We start from the raw sequence: 17,756 nt of genomic DNA, 5'->3' as shown, positions 1-17,756 counted from the left end.
CAAGAGGTGAGTCTGCAGTTACTAATGCATGTACCTTGATAAGTGTTTTAAGAAGTCAAGCCATGGGATTTCTTATTGTGGAATATTTGTTGATGCTGTAAAGATGCCTTTTGATTGGGTAATAAAGAGCTGAATGGCCACTAGCTAGGCAGGAAGAGGTTAGGTGGGATTTCTGGGGACAGAGAGGATGCTGGGAAGAAGAAAGGCAGTTGCCAGCCAGGTGCAGAAGAAGCAGAAATATGGAGAGATGAGGTAACAAGTCATGACAGAATGTAGATTAAAAATAGGGGTTAAAGGTATAAGAAATACTTAGGAAAACTCCTAAGCTAAGGCCAAGCTTTAATAATTAGTCTCCCTATTGTTATTTGTTAGCTGGAAACCCAAAGAAAAGTTCTGTAACATATGGCATCCAGTGTGGGGCCTCAAATATCCAAACATAGGACCTGAGAAAGCTAAGAAAATTCCCAGACAAGGAGCCATATATCACTTATGAGTCTTGCAGTCTCTCGGGTGGACCAGTGCTTGGCATACAGAGATGTGGCTACTGTTTGCTACCTGTGGGCTGGAACCAGCCACTAGCACCATGTGGCAGTGCCATGCTCTAAGCTGAGCCTTAGCATGGCTGACATAGCAATTTAAGATTTGTCTCACATGGTCAGAGGATGCTGCACACACTTAGTAAAGCCAGGTCCAAACACAGAAGACCTGTTTAATAAAACACTGACTGGCCAGTAGCCAGGCAGGAAGTATAGGTGGGATAAGCAGATGAGGAGAATTATGAGAAAAGGAAGGCTGAATCAGGAGTTGCCAGCCAGACACAGAGGAGGCAAGGTGACAAGACAGAACTGAGAAAAGGTACCAAGTCGTGTGGCTAAACATAAATAAGAATTATGGGTTAATATAAGTGTAAAAGCTAGTCAGTAATAAGCCTGAGCTAATGGTCAAGCAGTTGTAATTAATATAAGCCTCTGTGTGTTTACTTGGGGGATGCGAGTGGGAGAAATTTGTCCTGCCTGCCGGCCAGCTGGAACACAGGAAAACTTCTAGCTACAGCTTTTCAAGTCTCTATTTCATGACTTCCATCCTGATTTCTATTATTATTGGTTTGACTTCTTGTTTTTTTCTCCAACTTTGAAGTCCATTGTTGGATTATTTGCTGGAGACCTCTTTAATATTGAAGTACAGCCATTCTTCATAGGACTGCCTTCTGATGTCTTCAGTGAGTGATTGTTCATACAGAGGTGTACTGTTTAGTCACCAATTGTGTATTTTCCAAGTTTGTCTCTCTATTCATTTCCATTTTACCCCCATGTGCTCCAATAGGATGAACAGGGTTTTTTTTTTCTTTCTTTCTATTTATAAATGCTTGGTTTGTGGTCTATAATGTGGTCCATTTTAGAGGTCTTTGCCACTGAGCAGACTGTGTTTCCTATGTGTTGGTATAATGTTCCATAGATATATTTAATAAGTCCAGTAGACATTTGGGTATTCATCTCTGGGGAATCTTTGTGTATTATTGATTTGGAGGACCAATCTATATATAAAAATGAAGTACTTTATGAGTGTCTTATTATTTACATTAATATTTACAATAGTTATGTCCTTTTTTGTCAATATGTAGTGACCATGCTCATTTCCGTAGAAACAGAGACCTGTATTAAAAAGGGAGATGAGCCAAATGAACTCATTCACAAATATGAATCATAGTAACTGAATTTCTTACTTCAATATTTTGGACATGTCACCAAAAGTCACCTCAAAATTTAGATGCTTTCTTCTTTTCAAATAGAATCCAGAACATATACAGCTACCAGTAACTGGACTGAAGAGGCAAGGACAGACATCTTTATTTCCTTGTTTTCTTCTGTTATAATCATCATGGAATAGACAATTACATTCAGCTTAGCAAGGGGACCTTTCCAGGCTGACTCTATAAGTTACAATAGTACAAAATACAACTAGATAAAACTCCACCATGAGCAGTATTGCAAAGTGAAAATGCCTGCCTGCTGCAGATATGCTGGATAAACAGTTATCTCAGAAAGTGGTCATCTGGGTGATGGAGATGGGTGTTACCTGTAGAAGCATACTTTTGTACAATGCAGAGCAAAAAGAACCGAACACCCAGTACCGAGCCATGCATTTTCATTATTAAGGGCTTCTGGGAGTACACACTAATCATTCCTAGACCTTGCAACTTCTAACTTACACTCTTCTCTCCAAACTTAATTCATGTTTACCACTGGGGCTGCATTATTCATTCTCCTGTATCTAATACTACAGAAATATTGGCATTTGTGTTACCAAATAGTTAATAAAATTCATACTTAATCACTGCAGGGAAGAGGACATGCATTTCTTATGGTGATAAAAAAAAAAAAACACTATGTGTCGTCGTCGTCGTGTCGTGTCTCCCCCCCCCCCCCCCCCCCCCCCCCCCCCCCCCCCCCCCCCCCCCCCCCCCCCCGCCACACACACACACTGTCTCAGAAGTTATATAGCTTCCTTGTGGATTAGTATCTATCATAGGAGGTCCCAATGGTGCAAATCAAGCTTTATTCCAGTGAATTCATCTTTCTATTCCTATGAACATAATTCAGTTATCTTTGTATTCCAGAAAGAACCATCTGTGTCTCAAGTTAGAGGAACTGAGGGAAGTTCAATCCTTGACCTTTAAAATACTGTCACATAGGAAGAGTTTCAGGATGAGAGATGGAAGAAACCTAATGCTGAGATAAATTCTACAACAGGAGAGGATGGCCCAGGAGTCAGCACACTCCTGAATGTGAATCCATGGTTGTGGTGGGGGCAGGGGGAGGCGAGGGTCCTGCTACAGCTCACAAAAACTAAATTTCTTCCATAGATTAATGTATGGAGAAGGGGCATTGTGGACATATGAAAACATTCTTAGGTGGATTCTGAGAATTCTTTACATGTAAAAGTCAGAGAGCTGGACTTTTAACCTTGTTCTACGATTTTAAATCATCTCTCAGTCCCCTGACCATGCAATGCACTACACTGTATGGATTCCAATGTTCACACTAAGAAATTTCCCCCCCTGGCTGCGGCACAAGGCTTATTTTACTACAGTAGAACAGGGTTGTTTATTGTAGTGGTGTGTTTATACCCAAGGCCTCCTTTATCCCAGCCAAGGGCTTTACCTCTAAGATGCTCCCTAACCCTTTCTGTAAAAACAGTGTCTTTTATTTTGCCCAGGTTAGCCTCTGATTTGGAGTACTTTTGTCTCAAGCTCCTGAGCATCTGCGACGAAAGGGCGGGCGGGAGTGGGGGGTGGGACATGGGGCTGGTTTCAAAAATTATCTTAAAGAGATAGTAGTCATTTCCAAATAATTTTTTTTTTTTTGCTGAGTTATTTAAAGTAAAATGGAGTCAATGTGAACATGTGGAAATAGGATCCCAAGGCAAGTAGACTTTAGTTTTGAAACGCAACATATCGACCAGCAATACATTGCAAACATTACTGACCAAGGCTCGACTCACATTCAAACATCTCCTGTGGTGAATCCGGGATTTTAAAAACAGCCTGCCTCCCTGTGCCGGGCACAGCGACGCAGCTCCTGGTTTACTTGCCTCCTCACTGGCACGGGGGGGTGGGGGGGGGGAGACACCGGAAACACGCAAATCCCCAGCCTGTGTTCCCCGCGCCTCGGCCCTCGCACGGACTCGTGGGAAACGTAGTCTTCCGCCGTAGCGCGTACCGAGGAGCCATTGTGGAGAGGGCACTTCCGCATTGCGTCTGCACCAGCGCCTCTGCTCGCAAAGTTGGGCGATTCTCGGGTCCTGCTCTGCGCTCGGGTCGCGTCTCCGACATGGAGGTTGGTCCAGGCTGCCGCGCATCTCTGCAGGTCGGAGGGACCGTGCGGGATGGGCGGGTCCTGCGCGGAGGAAGCGGAGGAGGGAAGAACCGACTTGGTGGTGCTCTGCGGACCTAGGCTGGGCCACGGCGTCTGGATGCCTGTTGGGGCTGGGGAGGGGGCGTTTGTGTGGTGCTGGAAGTGAACCCCCTGTAAGCAGGGGGCGGCTGCCTGGGCCCACCGGGAGCTTCTGTTATGAGGGTTGGCTCGGGAGGGAAGGAATTGGGAAGTGTGGGAAATCCAGGATTGCTTGAGCAGGGTGGGTCGGCTAAGAGCCTGCGCTTGGAGGTGCCGGTGGGAGCACAGATTCCAGATTAGCCATGGAGGCGTTTGATTACTAGCTGACCCACGCTTGCCCGTCTGTTGTCAGTTTTCTCAGGACACCTAGACCAAATGGAGGTCTGGCTCCGTCCTGTTTTATAGTCGGCCTAGCATTGTTACAGTTGATATTAAGTTCATCAAGTTACTAGTTTCCAAGGACGGAGAGTTTTGCGAGGGAGATTGACGTATAGGATGTTAATCTCATTGTCATTGGAATAGATTGCTAGACTTATGAACTGCTGTTTTGAATAGGAATCCTTCATGGTCACCACTGTGACCTGAATCCTGATTCTGACACTCCCACGTAGAGCCTTGTAGAATCTCTCAAGAGAGATTTCGAGTTTTGCAAAACAAATTACTGATCCTACATTGTAGAGTTAAAAACAGTAGAGAATACTTCATCCGGTTTCACCGGGGATTATGATGTCATTGGCTTGGACTCCTTTGCAGAATTTCGAGATGAGTTGATGTGAGGGTAGAAGTATGTCTAGGGATTACTAGCAAAGGGACATAAGTGCTTGAGTTTCTCAGGGGAGGAGAAATAGCCCTACACACAAACAGGCTGCTTGCTTTGCTCTCAGATCACACGCTTTCTTCTGTCGTCCATTGTCTAGTGTGTAAACTCTCTAAAACTGACTCTGTCACTGATTGTGGTATCTGGGCCCCATGCTTCTCCCTTAACAGTTCTTGCATTTGAAGAATTGTGGTTCACTCGAGGTCCTGTAATGTTTACACAGTGGACTCCGTGCCCTGTCTTTTCTGCTGTTTCCTATTTCGTCACACTTCAGTAAAACCAAGTGTTTATGTGCTAGAGACTGGCTTATAGCATTGAAGTCTACTCAAAGGAATCCAGGCTGTGGTGGTGCACGCCTTTAATCCCAGCACTTGGGAGGCAGAAGCAGGTGGATCCCTGAGTTTGAGGCCAGCCTGGGCTACAGAGTGAGTTCCAGCACAGCCAGGGCTACACAGAGAAACCCTGTCTCAAAAAAAAAAAACTAAAAAACAAAACAACAAAAGAAACAAGGTTTTTTTTTTAAATTTATTAAACTTTTCTCATTAAAGTATTAAATGAATGTGAAACTCCAGCTTTCATTCCAATTGGCTATTCTAACTGTATAGAGATGTTCATTGAGGTTGTACCGACTTTGAGTAGTTTCAGTGTGTAATGTTTTATTTCTAAGTTTTATATGAAGCATGTGGTCTTGAAAGCACCCTATCTTACATACCAGAATTTTCTGTAGACTTTGTAACTGTAATTTTATATAGATACTTCTTAGTTAATGTCACTAATCTGTGGGAAAATAACATTCTGTTTTTACTTGTGCATCAAAGCTGCTTTCTTACATTGTAAAGATGATGCAGCCGCGTGCTCACTATAACTTGTAAACCCTTTACGTATGCATCATCTGAAGTCACAACATCTGACCAAAGCATAGTCCATGGTGAAATGTTGCCATCTGCATTTGGGAGGTGGAAGCAGAGAGTCAGGAGTACAAGGTTACCCTCCGCTTAGAGACTTTAAGGTCAGCCTAGGCTAAATGAGCCATGTCAAAACATACTTTAAAACAATAACTTATGACTATACCAAATGTATTTATGGTTCCAGTCATCTGACTTAGTACCAGGAACCAGACAGAAATCCATCCAATTGACATTTTGCTGATTTTCAAAAATTCTACACATAGTTAAGAAGTTCTATTGACTCTGTTTGACATAGAATTTAATATTTTTCTTGCTAACTTACTTTTGTTAAAGTCATTCAATTTTGGAGATTAGATACTTAGTTTTATTTGCTGTGTGGGGAAAAATTCTCTTCTTTGCCTTGCTTATTTGCAGAGAACATTCATTACTCTTGGATATTAATCTTTGTTAGTTTCTGTCGTGACCTCATGCTGCTTTCTTGTGTTTTTTCCTGGATGCTTCTAGTCTGTGCTCCTTTCCATCTCATCTGAGACTTCTATAATTTCCCTGTTTTTCCACTCTGCAGTTGTAACTGATGCAGCCCTCCATGATTTACATTCCTCTCTGTTTCTATGCAGCTTCAATGGCTTGCCCAGTTTACACAACAGGTTCAACAGTGTGTGGAACATTTCTTTATGGTTAGCCAGAACATAACTCCAGCTCTGCATGTGGACAGTGACAACCCCACCTCCAGTGTCCTTCACATCCAGCCAGTAAACTGCTAATGAGGGATTTCTTCCTCTTCTCAGGAGGAGTCGGGTCTCCCACGGGTACATTCCTGTCCTTTTCCTTACAGGCTCTTGTCTTTGTATTCCAATGCTTGTGTAAACGATGATATGAGGGAAAGAGTTAGTTACTAAGGACTTACTCATTTTAGAAACTCATATAGTGACGTTGTGTTGACGTTTTGTACTTGGAAAACTGCAAAGGGAAAGTTTGCAGGATGATGACATTTCTGGTGATCTGTGTGACATATGTTAGAGAATATGGAGAGAAGATACAGAAGTTATTTGTATAGATTTGAATAGGAGACAGAAATATATGCAAGGAATGAAAATGAGAAGCACAGACTTTCATCATCTTCTCTTTTTGGTTTATAAATATTTCTGTGTTTGAGTCTATCCATAGTTGTTTTCAAATGCAGTGACATATTTTGAGTTGAAAAATAAAAGTATGTGTCAGATTGTCTGGCAGATTCTTTCAAATACATGCAGTTATTATCTTCTTTGAGATAGCTACATAAAATAAATCAGATAGATGAAAGAATGAACCCCTACTGTTGACAAGATGGACTGCTCTTAATATTTTATTAGGAACATGGAGTAACATTGTATTGAAAGTTTACGATCACTGTTACATTTACACATTGAACATACAGAATAAAGCATATGCTACTTCTTTAGAAACTAATATGTTGTCTAAACAAGTATTCCATGTTTCAAATAAACACATTAGCTATGGTCTCCCATACCATTTTCAGTGTTTGAAATATACATTCTGAGTCATAGTATTGCAAAATGTGTTGACTAAAAATGAGAATTAATGATATCTGCATGTCAGTTGCATGTGAGTCAAGAGCTGGGCCAGAGACCTGTGGGTTGACTACTTTATCATAATCCTGGTATGTTAAGGTAGCATGTTTTCTAGTCATAGACAGTCTATGTCCAAAAATGGAATCAGTAGTGGCTAGAAGTTAATTGAGAATCCAGCCCTGTCTTTGTATCTAGCTTTGACTTCCCCATAAGCTCCTGGCACTGAGGATTGTTAGGTATCTATGTCAGAGTAGCTCTGAGGGACACAGACATGATATGCAGGAGTTCTTATGACTTCTGCTCCCTCCATTCTATTGATCTAGACTTGTGTCTAGGACCAGCCTCCATTCAAAAGAAGGAAAGTTGAACTTCACCTTCTGACTGGTGGCTCTCTCATAGGTAAAGAACAGTGGAGGATGGGTTTCTCACCTCTTGTTGAGATGCTTTCAACAGAGTCTCATTTTCTTTTCATAAGAAATGACAGGGTAAGGTGGCACACACCTTTAATCCCAGTCCTTGGGAGGCAGAGGGATTTCTATGAGTTTAAGGCCAGCCTTATTACATAATGAGTTCCAGGACATCCAGAACCACATAGTGAGACCTTAGGGCTCTGTTGGCCCAAAGTCCTCTTGCTGTTTAGATAAAAGACTATTTCCCATACAGAGGTTTCTCTTCACTGCAGTGTCCCGTGTCCGTCCCCCGTCGTCGTCCCCCTCCCGCTTGGGGACAAGCCTTTTGTTCTGTGGCCTTCTCCGCTCGTTCTCCAGGTCTGTTGGGAGCAGCTACAAAGCTTTGTTTGTGTATCACGCGTGTTCGTTTTATCCACCATGTGTGAGCTATCAGCTTCCCCAGCTGCCGCTTCTGCTGAGATAACCGAGTGGGGTTTTACAGAAGTCCCTTCTGGGTGAGGAGCCCCTGGCTGCCCCGTCAGGTTTCTTACATAACTTGCTTAGCCTTCTGTGACTCTCCTTAGTGTTGACTAGACTGGAGTTTGGGGAAAGTTTTAGTTGATGTCCATCACTTATTTCACATAATGTAAGCTTAAAGACCTCACTTCTTAAAAATATTTTCCTCTTTTATGTTTTTTTTTTTAAGGGACTTCTTCACATATCACAGGCTAGCTGTGAACTCTCTATGCAGATGAGACTGGCCTTGAACACCTACAGCTTCCAAGAACTAAGATTACAGACATGTGACATTATTTTGCTTTCCTCCTTTTCCTTTATTCTGTGTGTAGTGTTCCATAAATTCTTTACTCTTTCTTCAGGTTGGTTTTTATTTTTTGTTTTTTGTTTTTGTTTTTCCTGTCTTTTCTTTTTCTTGCCTCATTGTGTCTGTATGTATGTTTAGGACCCCCATGCTGTGCCTAAGCAGAAGGGGAATTCAAGAAGCCTTGCACCATGGGTCCCAGGGTTCCACTTCAGGTGGTTAGACTGGGCTTTTACCTGCCGAGTCACCCCCCAGGCCTTCAGTGTTTGCAATGTCTCTCTTCATGCTCTTTAACCTTTGGCAGGCTTCCTGTTTGCTGAGGCTTCCTTCTGCCAGACCCTTCCTACTCTTCTCTCCTGTACTGTTTGCCCCTCACTATGGCATTTTCTGATCTGTCCTTGTGCTTTTCATATGCATGGTTGATTTCCTATTTCTCCTGTCTGCAGATATTATCTTACCTTTTTGTTTGGTTGTCTGAATTCTCCTTTAGGTCATTACCACAGGTAGGGTGTTCAGGGCATCTTTGGAGTATTTTGTTTTTCTTGATCTGGTTCATGTTTCCTATTTGTATACTTTATGATGCTTATTGATCTTTGGTCTTTGGGAATAACAGTGACCACCCGTCATGAGCTTGAATTTATAGGACCTTCAAATGTGTTGTAAGAAATTGAATGCCTTTCTACTCTTAACCTGAGAAAGGAACCAGGAAATTGGAGGCTATCCTCCAAACCATGCCTTGCTGGTCCACACATGAGTAGTATGTGGCAAGCAGAGCAAGATGGCTTTTCCTAAGCAACTAGTTGGCTTCATACATTGAATTCATACAGTAAAGGGAAATGATTAACAGAAAGTTATCAAATTAATAAAAATGTAGAGCGAAGCTCAAAAGAAATCATAAGTGGAAATAATACAGGAATCAACTATCTCATTCTTGTTCTTAAACACCTGTCTCAGTGGTATCATTAAAATGGGCAGAATTACCATCCTCCTAGGATGCATGCTCTACACAGTTGCACATTTCCCTGTTGTCAGAGCTGCACACACTTCGGGCTGCTTTTCTAAGGTTACTTCCTGTTTTACTGATGCTGCAGCAAGTGTAAATGTTATTTTACTAGGTTTGTTTTTCTGACCCTTTAGCAGCTTCCTTTGCTCATTTCAGGTACAAAGCTGACCTCAATATTCTTATAGCATGAATACTTCAATTTTACTTTATATTCCTGTTTCTGTGGTTTCACAGTCACCCAAACATGGCTGAAAACTGAGTTCTGTAATTTACTTGATTTTTTTGACAATGAATTTATGGTACACATGTTTACAGTATGAAACTGCTCAGTCACACAAAATGATGAAATCCTGTAATTTGGGTCAATATGGAAGAATCAGGAAGTTATTACTTTAGGTAGAGAAAGACAAGTATACAAGAATTTTAACTTATAGAAGTTGAAGAAATAATGTTTTTTCCCCCATCAGTCAGTGACATCAGGAAAGGTAGTCATTGGGAAATGTTGACGAGTCAGTGCTCTTATACAGTCAGAAGGAAAAAGCTATAGCAAATGTTGTCCAGAATGGTGACTATAAGTAACCATTTTGTAGTATATTACAGAAGATGAGAAAACAGTGTTTTTTGTTTATTTTGTTCTGTTTTTTGAGACAAGGTCTCTATATAATCCTGACTGCCCTGGAACTCACAGAGATCACCTGCCTCTGCCTCTCAAGTGCTGGGATTAAAGATGCGAACCACCACACCTGTCCTAAGGACTTTGGACATTTTAAACTTAAAAATTAAATATTTGAGGAAATGACCACTCTAAAATCAATATAAAGACAAATGCACAGTCTACCTGTAACAATATTACAGAATACCCCCTTTAACATGCAAATCTCTGATTTTCTATTATGTAACCATAGGAAAAATAATGTATTGCTGTCATTGACCATTTGAGAACTTTATGCAATGAGATGAAAAGCAACTCAACACTAAAATGTAAAAAAAATAAAAAATAAAAATAAGGGAAAACAATAATTAACATCACAATTTATCATTCTTGTACTCAGCAGACTAAGCTAAAGTTGTGATGAGTTCAAAGACTGCTTATGAACATGGTAAATACATGAATACATGTCTGATAAATCTTCATCACAGAAAGCAGGAAAGGGGAAAATGTAAGAATGTTAGTGATATCTAATTATTTTAAATATTAACAAAGTGTTGTTATTGCTATACTTCCTAAGAATGTATTCATAAGCACAGGATGCCTATTGGTATCTATGTTATTGGTTTTAATTAATATAATCTATTGTTCATTTCTCCTTATTTCAGGAAATGCTGTCATTCAGGGATGTGGCCATTGATTTCTCTGCAGAGGAGTGGGAATGCCTAGGCCCTGCTCAGTGGAGTCTGTACAAGGATGTGATGCTGGAGAATTACAGCAACCTTGTGTTTCTAGGTGAGGATTGCATCTATAGTGAATTCTTTTTTGTGTATGTGTGTGGGTTTTGTGTTGTTGTTGTTGTTTGGTTGTTTTTTCATTTTTTTTTGTTTGTTTTTGGTTTGTTTTGTTTTTTAAGCCAGAGTCTCTCTATGTAGTCCTGGCTTTCTGGAACTCTGTATAGACCAGACTGGCCTTGAACTCAGAGATCCTCCTGTCTCTGCTTCCCTCCCAAGTGCTGGTATTAAGTGCCATCATGCCTGGCTCATATTGGATTCTTAATTCAAGGTCAACATTAAATTCCTTTTATAAAACATCTCATGGGAGCTTGTACTTTCCGACAGTGAGGGTCATGGCCTACATCTAAGGAAGAATTAGAGAGATTGTTAAAGGTAACTAAGACAATTTGTTGTTTTTATTTCTTCTTGTTTTTTTAACCTGGCTCTTTCTTAAAGTATCCTTCACTCTATTGGTAATGCTAGGAATTCACAGACATGAGGCCCACCCTTAAGTTTTAATTTTATTTATTTGTTTATTTGTAAATGACGGAACTGAAGCTGAGTATATCATTTTTTCCCTCTAAGGGCACAATCCTGGAGTAGACATGTTATTTCCCAGGTGAATAACACACCAACCATCTTGTTCTTTTTCCCCACAATCAGGGCTTGCTTTCTCTAAGCCATACCTGGTCACCTTTCTAGAACAAAGACAAGAGCCTTCAGATGTGAAGAGACAAGCAGCTGCCATACAAACAGGTACGTAGAAATGAGGGTCAGAGGGTCAGTGGACTTTCCAACAGAAGGCCAGGCTTTACCATGTGCACTGAGATATTAAGCTGTGATGGAAATCAGTTTTTAGATATTACATTCATTCATTCCTTTATTCATCTACCTATGATGCTTTAAGTGTGTAAGCTTTGTTCCCCCCAGAGAGCTCTGCTTGTGTTTACAGTAACAACAAAGTTTGTCATTTTGCTGAGAGTCTGCATTGTAATGGACTGTTTCCTATACATGTTTAAAGACATGAGTCCATTATCATACAATATAATCACAAATACATTTCTTTCACATCACTTACATGTATGCTAATTTAAATCTTTTCATAATCGCCATGAATGATTGCAATGTATTCTCAAAGTTTTTCTCTCCTATATTCAGTGTTACTGATCTAAAACACATGCCCTTTGTGGGTATATTTTCCTAGGTTAAAACCTTACATGTCTAAAGAATGTTTTTAATAGCTTATCAGTTGTTTTTCAGGATTTAGTGGGTTCAAGATTCTCTTTTCATTATTTTACAACTTTATTTTCTGTATTAATGAAGTCTAGGTTGTCTAAAATCATTTGTTTACATGTAAGCTATATTTTTTTGTGGATGAAGTGTATAATACTAAACACTTTAGGACAGTGTAAGATTAAAAAGCATCAATGAGCTTTGGTTCTGTGAGCATCAGAAGCGTGTGTTTCCACTTGATTTGTACACAGGAGCACACGCGTCTCTGGTTCCCATGCCTTGCACACCATCTCATCACTGACTGTTGTAAGATTGTGTTATCTTAGAAGTGGGGCTGGTTCTATCATTTCTTCTTTGACTGATATATGCCTTTAGCAAAGGTTCTATCATTATAGGTGAACTTGTGGACTTTTTTCTTTTCATAATTTGATTCTTTTAGATACTTATTTCTTGTGAAAATACAACATATAGCTTTTTGACTTAACTCCCTGAAATATCATACTTAATATTATGGATAGTTTGTTCTACAGTATATATTTTGTGCCTTCCAAATTAAAACTAAGGATATAAATTGTGTATTTCTACATTCTTCCAACCTCTGACAATCACCATTAATGTAATGTTTTCCACATTTAGCTATTTATATTTTTCATCTATCTCTGTCCATATAATTTATACATTTTTAATGGGTTCATTTCTGTGAACATAATGCTCTAAGAGTTCCCATTATTATTGATAGTACATCTGCCTTTGCTATTAAACTGTTAATAATATTCCATTATTTCTGCATTCTATTTTGTCTTCCTCTTCTTTCAGTGGAAATTTATATTGTTTCCACTCACTGCATGTTCTGAATTACACTGCAGTGAATATAGGTGTAGATATTTGTAATTTCTCATTTACCTATAAAAATGTGAGTAAAGGTCCCCTTATTAAAGGTAAGCATTGTAAATATAATATTGTCACTCAGTTTTTATTCACATGTCAATTTTTACTCGCCAGATATAAAACCATATAAATGTAAAGAATGTGGCAAAGCCTGTGATTGGGACTCACTCCTTGAATACCAGAGAATTCATCCAGGAGAGAAAGCCTATAAGTGTGAAGAATGTGGTAAGGCTTCCGATTCTTGCTCAGTACTCTCTGAACACCAGATAATTGATATGGGAGAGAAAGCCTACAAGTGTGAAGAATGTGGCAAAGCCATTTGTACTTGCTCAGGACATTCTAGCTACCAGAGAATTTGTATTGGAGAGAACCCCTACAAGTGTGAAGAATGTGGAAAAGCCTTCCCCACGTATTCATGTCTTACTGAGCACGAGGTCGAACACACTGAACAGAAATTCTACAGCTGTGAGGAATGTGGGAAACTGTTTTATTGTCAGTCTCACCTTACAGAGCATCAAAGAGTTCATTTCCAAGAGAATTCCTTTAAGATTGAAGTATGTAGCGAGGACTTTTGTTCTCCCATAGAACTTTCTGACGACCAGAGATTCTGTATTGAAGAGAAGCCCTACAAGTATGAAGAATGTGTTAAGGCCTTTAGTGCTTGCTCAATGCTTTCTGATCACCCGGGAATTCATCCAGGAGAGAAAGCCTACAAGTGTGAAGAATGTGGCAATGCCTTTTGTGCACTCCATTCAGTATCTAAACAGCTGAAAATTGATTGTGAAGTGAAGTCCTACAAGTGTGAAGAATGTGGGAAAGCCTTTCCTAGTCATCTTTCCCTGATTCAGCATAAGATAGGTCATACTAGAGAGAAACCTTACCAATGTGAAGAATGTGGCAAAATGTTTTACTGTTCTTCAAACCTTAAGCAACATCAAATAACTCATTCTCAAGAGAAACCCTATAAGTGTGAAGTATGTGGCAAGGTCTTTAGAACTTGCTGGCAACTTTCTAAACACCTGAGAATCCATTCTGGAGAGAAACCATACAAGTGTGAAGAATGTGGCAAAGCCTTTTATACTCTCTCATACCTTACTCATCACAAATTAGGTCATACTGGGGAGAAACCTTACAAATGTGAGGAATGTGGCAAGACCTTTTACTATCCTTCAGTCCTTAAGGAACACCAAGCAATTCATTCTGGAGAGAAACCATACAGGTGTGAAGAATGCGGCAAGGACTTCTGTACGCGCTCAGGACGTTCTAGACACCAGCGAATTCATACTGGAGAGAAACCCTACAAATGTGAGCAATGTGGAAAGGCCTTTTCTACTCATTCATACCTTTCTCATCACAAGATAGTTCACACTGGCCATAAACCCTACAAGTGTGAGGAATGTGGCAAAAAGTTTTACTATCCTTCTCGCCTTAAGGAACATCAAAGAATTCATTCTCAAGAGAACCCTTACAAGTGTGAAATTTGTGGCAAAGCCTTTTATACTCATTCATACTTTACTCAGCACAAATTAGGTCATACTGGAGAAAAACCTTACAAATGTGAGGAATGTGGCAAGACCTTTTACTATCCTTCAATCCTTAGGGAACACCAAGCAATTCATTCTGGAAAGAAACCATACAGGTGTGAAGAATGTGGCAAGGACTTCTGTACGCGCTCAGGACGTTCTAGACACCAAAGAATTCATACTGGAGAGAAACCCCACAAGTGTGAAGAATGTGGGAAAGTCTTTTCTACTCATTCATACCTTACTCAGCATAAGGTGGTTCACTCTGGAGAGAAACCCTACAAGTGTGAGGAATGTGGCAAAAAGTTTTACTATCCTTCTCGCCTTAAGGAACATCAACGAATTCATTCTCAAGAGAACCCTTACAAGTGTGATATATGTGGCAAAGCCTTTTATACTCACTCATACCTTACTCAGCACAAGTTAGGTCATACTGGAGAGAAACCTTACAAATGTGAGGAATGTGGCAAGACCTTTTACTATCCTTCAATCCTTAGGGAACACCAAGCAATTCATTCTGGAAAGAAACCATACAGGTGTGAAGAATGCGGCAAGGACTTCTGTACGCGCTCAGGACGTTCTAGACACCAGCGAATTCATACTGGAGAGAAACCCTACAAGTGTGAGCAATGTGGAAAGGCCTTTTCTACTCATTCATACCTTTCGCAGCACAAGGTGGTTCACTCTGGAGAGAAACCCTACAAGTGTGAGGAATGTGGAAAGATGTTTTACTATCCTTCTCGCCTTAAGGAACATCAACGAATTCATTCTCAAGAGAATTCCTACAAGTGTGAAGTGTGTGGCAGTGTCTTTAGTGCTCCCTTAGAACTTGCTACACACCTGAATATTCATTCTGCAGGTGTGTAGGATGTGGAAAGGTTTTTAACTTATCCATTCTTACCTCGACACAAATTCCTGGAGAGAAATCTTACCTGTGTAAGGAATGTGGCAAAATGTTTTCTATCCTCCAAACCTTAAACAACACCAACTAACTAGTTCTGGAGGAAATCACACAAGTGTGAGGACTGTAGGAAAGTCTTTTGTACTCACTTAGAACTTTCTAAACATCAAAAAATCATACTGGTGAGAAAGGCCACAAATGTGGAAAAGCTTCTGCTAGACTTTTTAACCTTACCCAGCACAAGGTAGTTCATTCTATTCAGAAACACTATGCATGGGAAAATGCTGGAAAATTTTTAGTCTTCAATCCTTAGAAAAAAGTCACAGTTCATTCTCAAGAGAGACCCTGCAAGTGTGAGGGGTGTATCAAAGCCTTTGGTTATTGTTCAAACCTTATCCAACTCAAATGAATCCATCGCAGAGAGAAACCAAACCCTTGTGAAGGATGTGGCAAGTGCTTTACTAATAATTCAACACTTTCTAACCTCCATAAAAGTTATACTGGGGAGAAACACTACAAATGGGAATGCATTGACAAGCCTTTTAAAGGCTCTTTATCAGTTAACACAAAAGTGGTGGTACAGAAGAGTGTTCACACAGTAGAGCATATAATGAAGGTTTCATTTGTCAGTCAACTCTTGCTGAACATCAGAGAATTCACACTTGGGAGAATCTCTAAACAATATACGGAATATAGGCAGGTGTTTAGTTATAATTTGCCACTGCATAAAAAGAATGTGGCATGGCCTTTAGCTGTTTTTCATACTTTAATTATCCTCAGAGACTTCATACTGGAGAGAAACTACACATATAAATAATGTGTCAAACCCTTTAATAATATTTCAAATCTCAGTCAACACCAAAGAATTCAGTAAGCTTCACTGTTCAACTTCACACCTTCTCATTTTCTAAGGGAGTCTCAGCTGTGTGGTTGCCTGGATCTGACTGGCTTACAGATGTGGCTATGGGACCCTGGATGCTGATTAATTCCCAGTCCCACCCCTGGGCAGATAGTCCTCGGTGAATGAGAATTCTGGCCAAGCAGAAATCAGAGGGAGCAAGCCAGTAAGCAGAATACTTTAGTTCCTGCCTCAAGATTTCTCCCTTGAGCTCTTGCCCTGGCTAAATTGGTTTTCTAATTACTAAACTGGAGTAAACCCTTTCCTCTCCTAAGTTGTGTCTTAGTCATGGCATTTATCACAGCAACAGACATCAAAGTCAGACAGCAGTGGACATGGAAAGTCTTTTCAATTATATACCTTAATTATCATCAGTCTTCATACTGGAGAGAATGTCACAACATCTTTTAGAGTGGAGAATCAGAGCCCTAGCCTCAGCTAAGAACACCTGAGTCCTATAGCAGAGACTTCCCTTTGCTGTAATCTACAAACCTGTTCTTTTAGACAATGTTTTCAGGGTGCATCAATTGATCTGTAACTACAAATGTTTCCTGAAATTGTTACCATGTTATCCGTCTGTACCTGGGTAACCTGAATCGATTCTTGAGCCATGATCTCTATGGCGGATTTCTCCCTTGGGATCCCCCAATTGTTAGTAACTCTTCCCCTTTGGTCTGTAAGAAAACCCAATAAATTCACTTTTCTCATCAATTTGGGCTGTGGTGAAATCCTAGGATCATTTGTTGTTGGGTCCCTTTGTAGTGACTAGGTATTTGTTTGTGGCTAGAGATAGGTAACATGTCATTCATATATGGCTCCAAAATAAACAATGTCTCATTCCCTTTCAGGTGAGAACTGTGGTTTTTGTATAACAACACAACCCCTGTTTTCATGGAATGAGAACCATTTTGAATCAGGGACACAAGCCACACACACTCATTCAGGAGATAGGATGGATTTGGTTACTAGCCACTTCTTCAAGTATTAATCATGGTCATTTCAGTTCTTATTTGCATATATCCAGAAAGGCATAAAAAATTGAGTTTGCTTAAAAAGAGACAATATTGAAACTTCCATAGCAACATGGTTTACATTAGTTTCTTTAATCTTATTTTCCTTTTTTGTTTGAGCTATTGTCAGTCTTTGTGGAGAGAATAGATACGCACCTTTTTGCCACCTCATTCTATCACAGGTGGCATTTTCTTTTTTCTTTTTTTCTCTCTTTTTTCTTTTTTTTTTTTGGTTTTTCAAGACAGGCTTTTCTGTGTAACAGCCCTGGCTGTCCTGGAACTCACTCTGTAGATCAGGCTGGCCTCAAACTCGCAGAGATCCACCTGTCTCTGCCTCCCAAGTACTAGGATTAAAAGTGTGCACCTCCACGCCCGGCTACAGGTAGCATTTCTATCTTGGGTCATTTTAAAAGCTGTTTTCTCGTGTTGTCATTGTCTTAGGGAACAGTTATATTCAGTTTCACAAGAGAAACTTGA

At 40.1% G+C, this 17,756-nt stretch overlaps 1 protein-coding gene across 2 annotated transcripts; it reads left to right on the top strand.

The window, feature by feature from the left end:
• The first annotated feature begins 3,669 nt into the window (after positions 1 to 3,669).
• Positions 3,670 to 17,116, top strand: LOC114686107 (zinc finger protein 708-like). Of its 2 annotated transcripts, none has more exons than XM_028860738.2 (4): positions 3,670 to 3,836; positions 10,719 to 10,845; positions 11,490 to 11,582; positions 13,062 to 17,116. In XM_028860738.2, exons 1-4 carry the CDS (start codon positions 3,831 to 3,833, stop codon positions 15,335 to 15,337), a joined length of 2,502 nt encoding a protein of 833 aa, XP_028716571.1. In that variant the 5' UTR covers positions 3,670 to 3,830; the 3' UTR covers positions 15,338 to 17,116. The 2 variants fall into 2 exon arrangements, with proteins under 2 accessions (XP_028716571.1, XP_028716570.1); XM_028860737.2 differs by having other exon boundaries at positions 3,670 to 3,866.
• Positions 17,117 to 17,756: the final 640 nt, after the last annotated feature.

This window comes from Peromyscus leucopus, chromosome 11 (assembly GCF_004664715.2).
Source record: "Peromyscus leucopus breed LL Stock chromosome 11, UCI_PerLeu_2.1, whole genome shotgun sequence".
Lineage (NCBI taxonomy): Eukaryota > Metazoa > Chordata > Mammalia > Rodentia > Cricetidae > Peromyscus > Peromyscus leucopus.
Note: the sequence above shows the minus strand (reverse complement) of the source record. Positions and strands in the feature narration are given on the sequence as shown.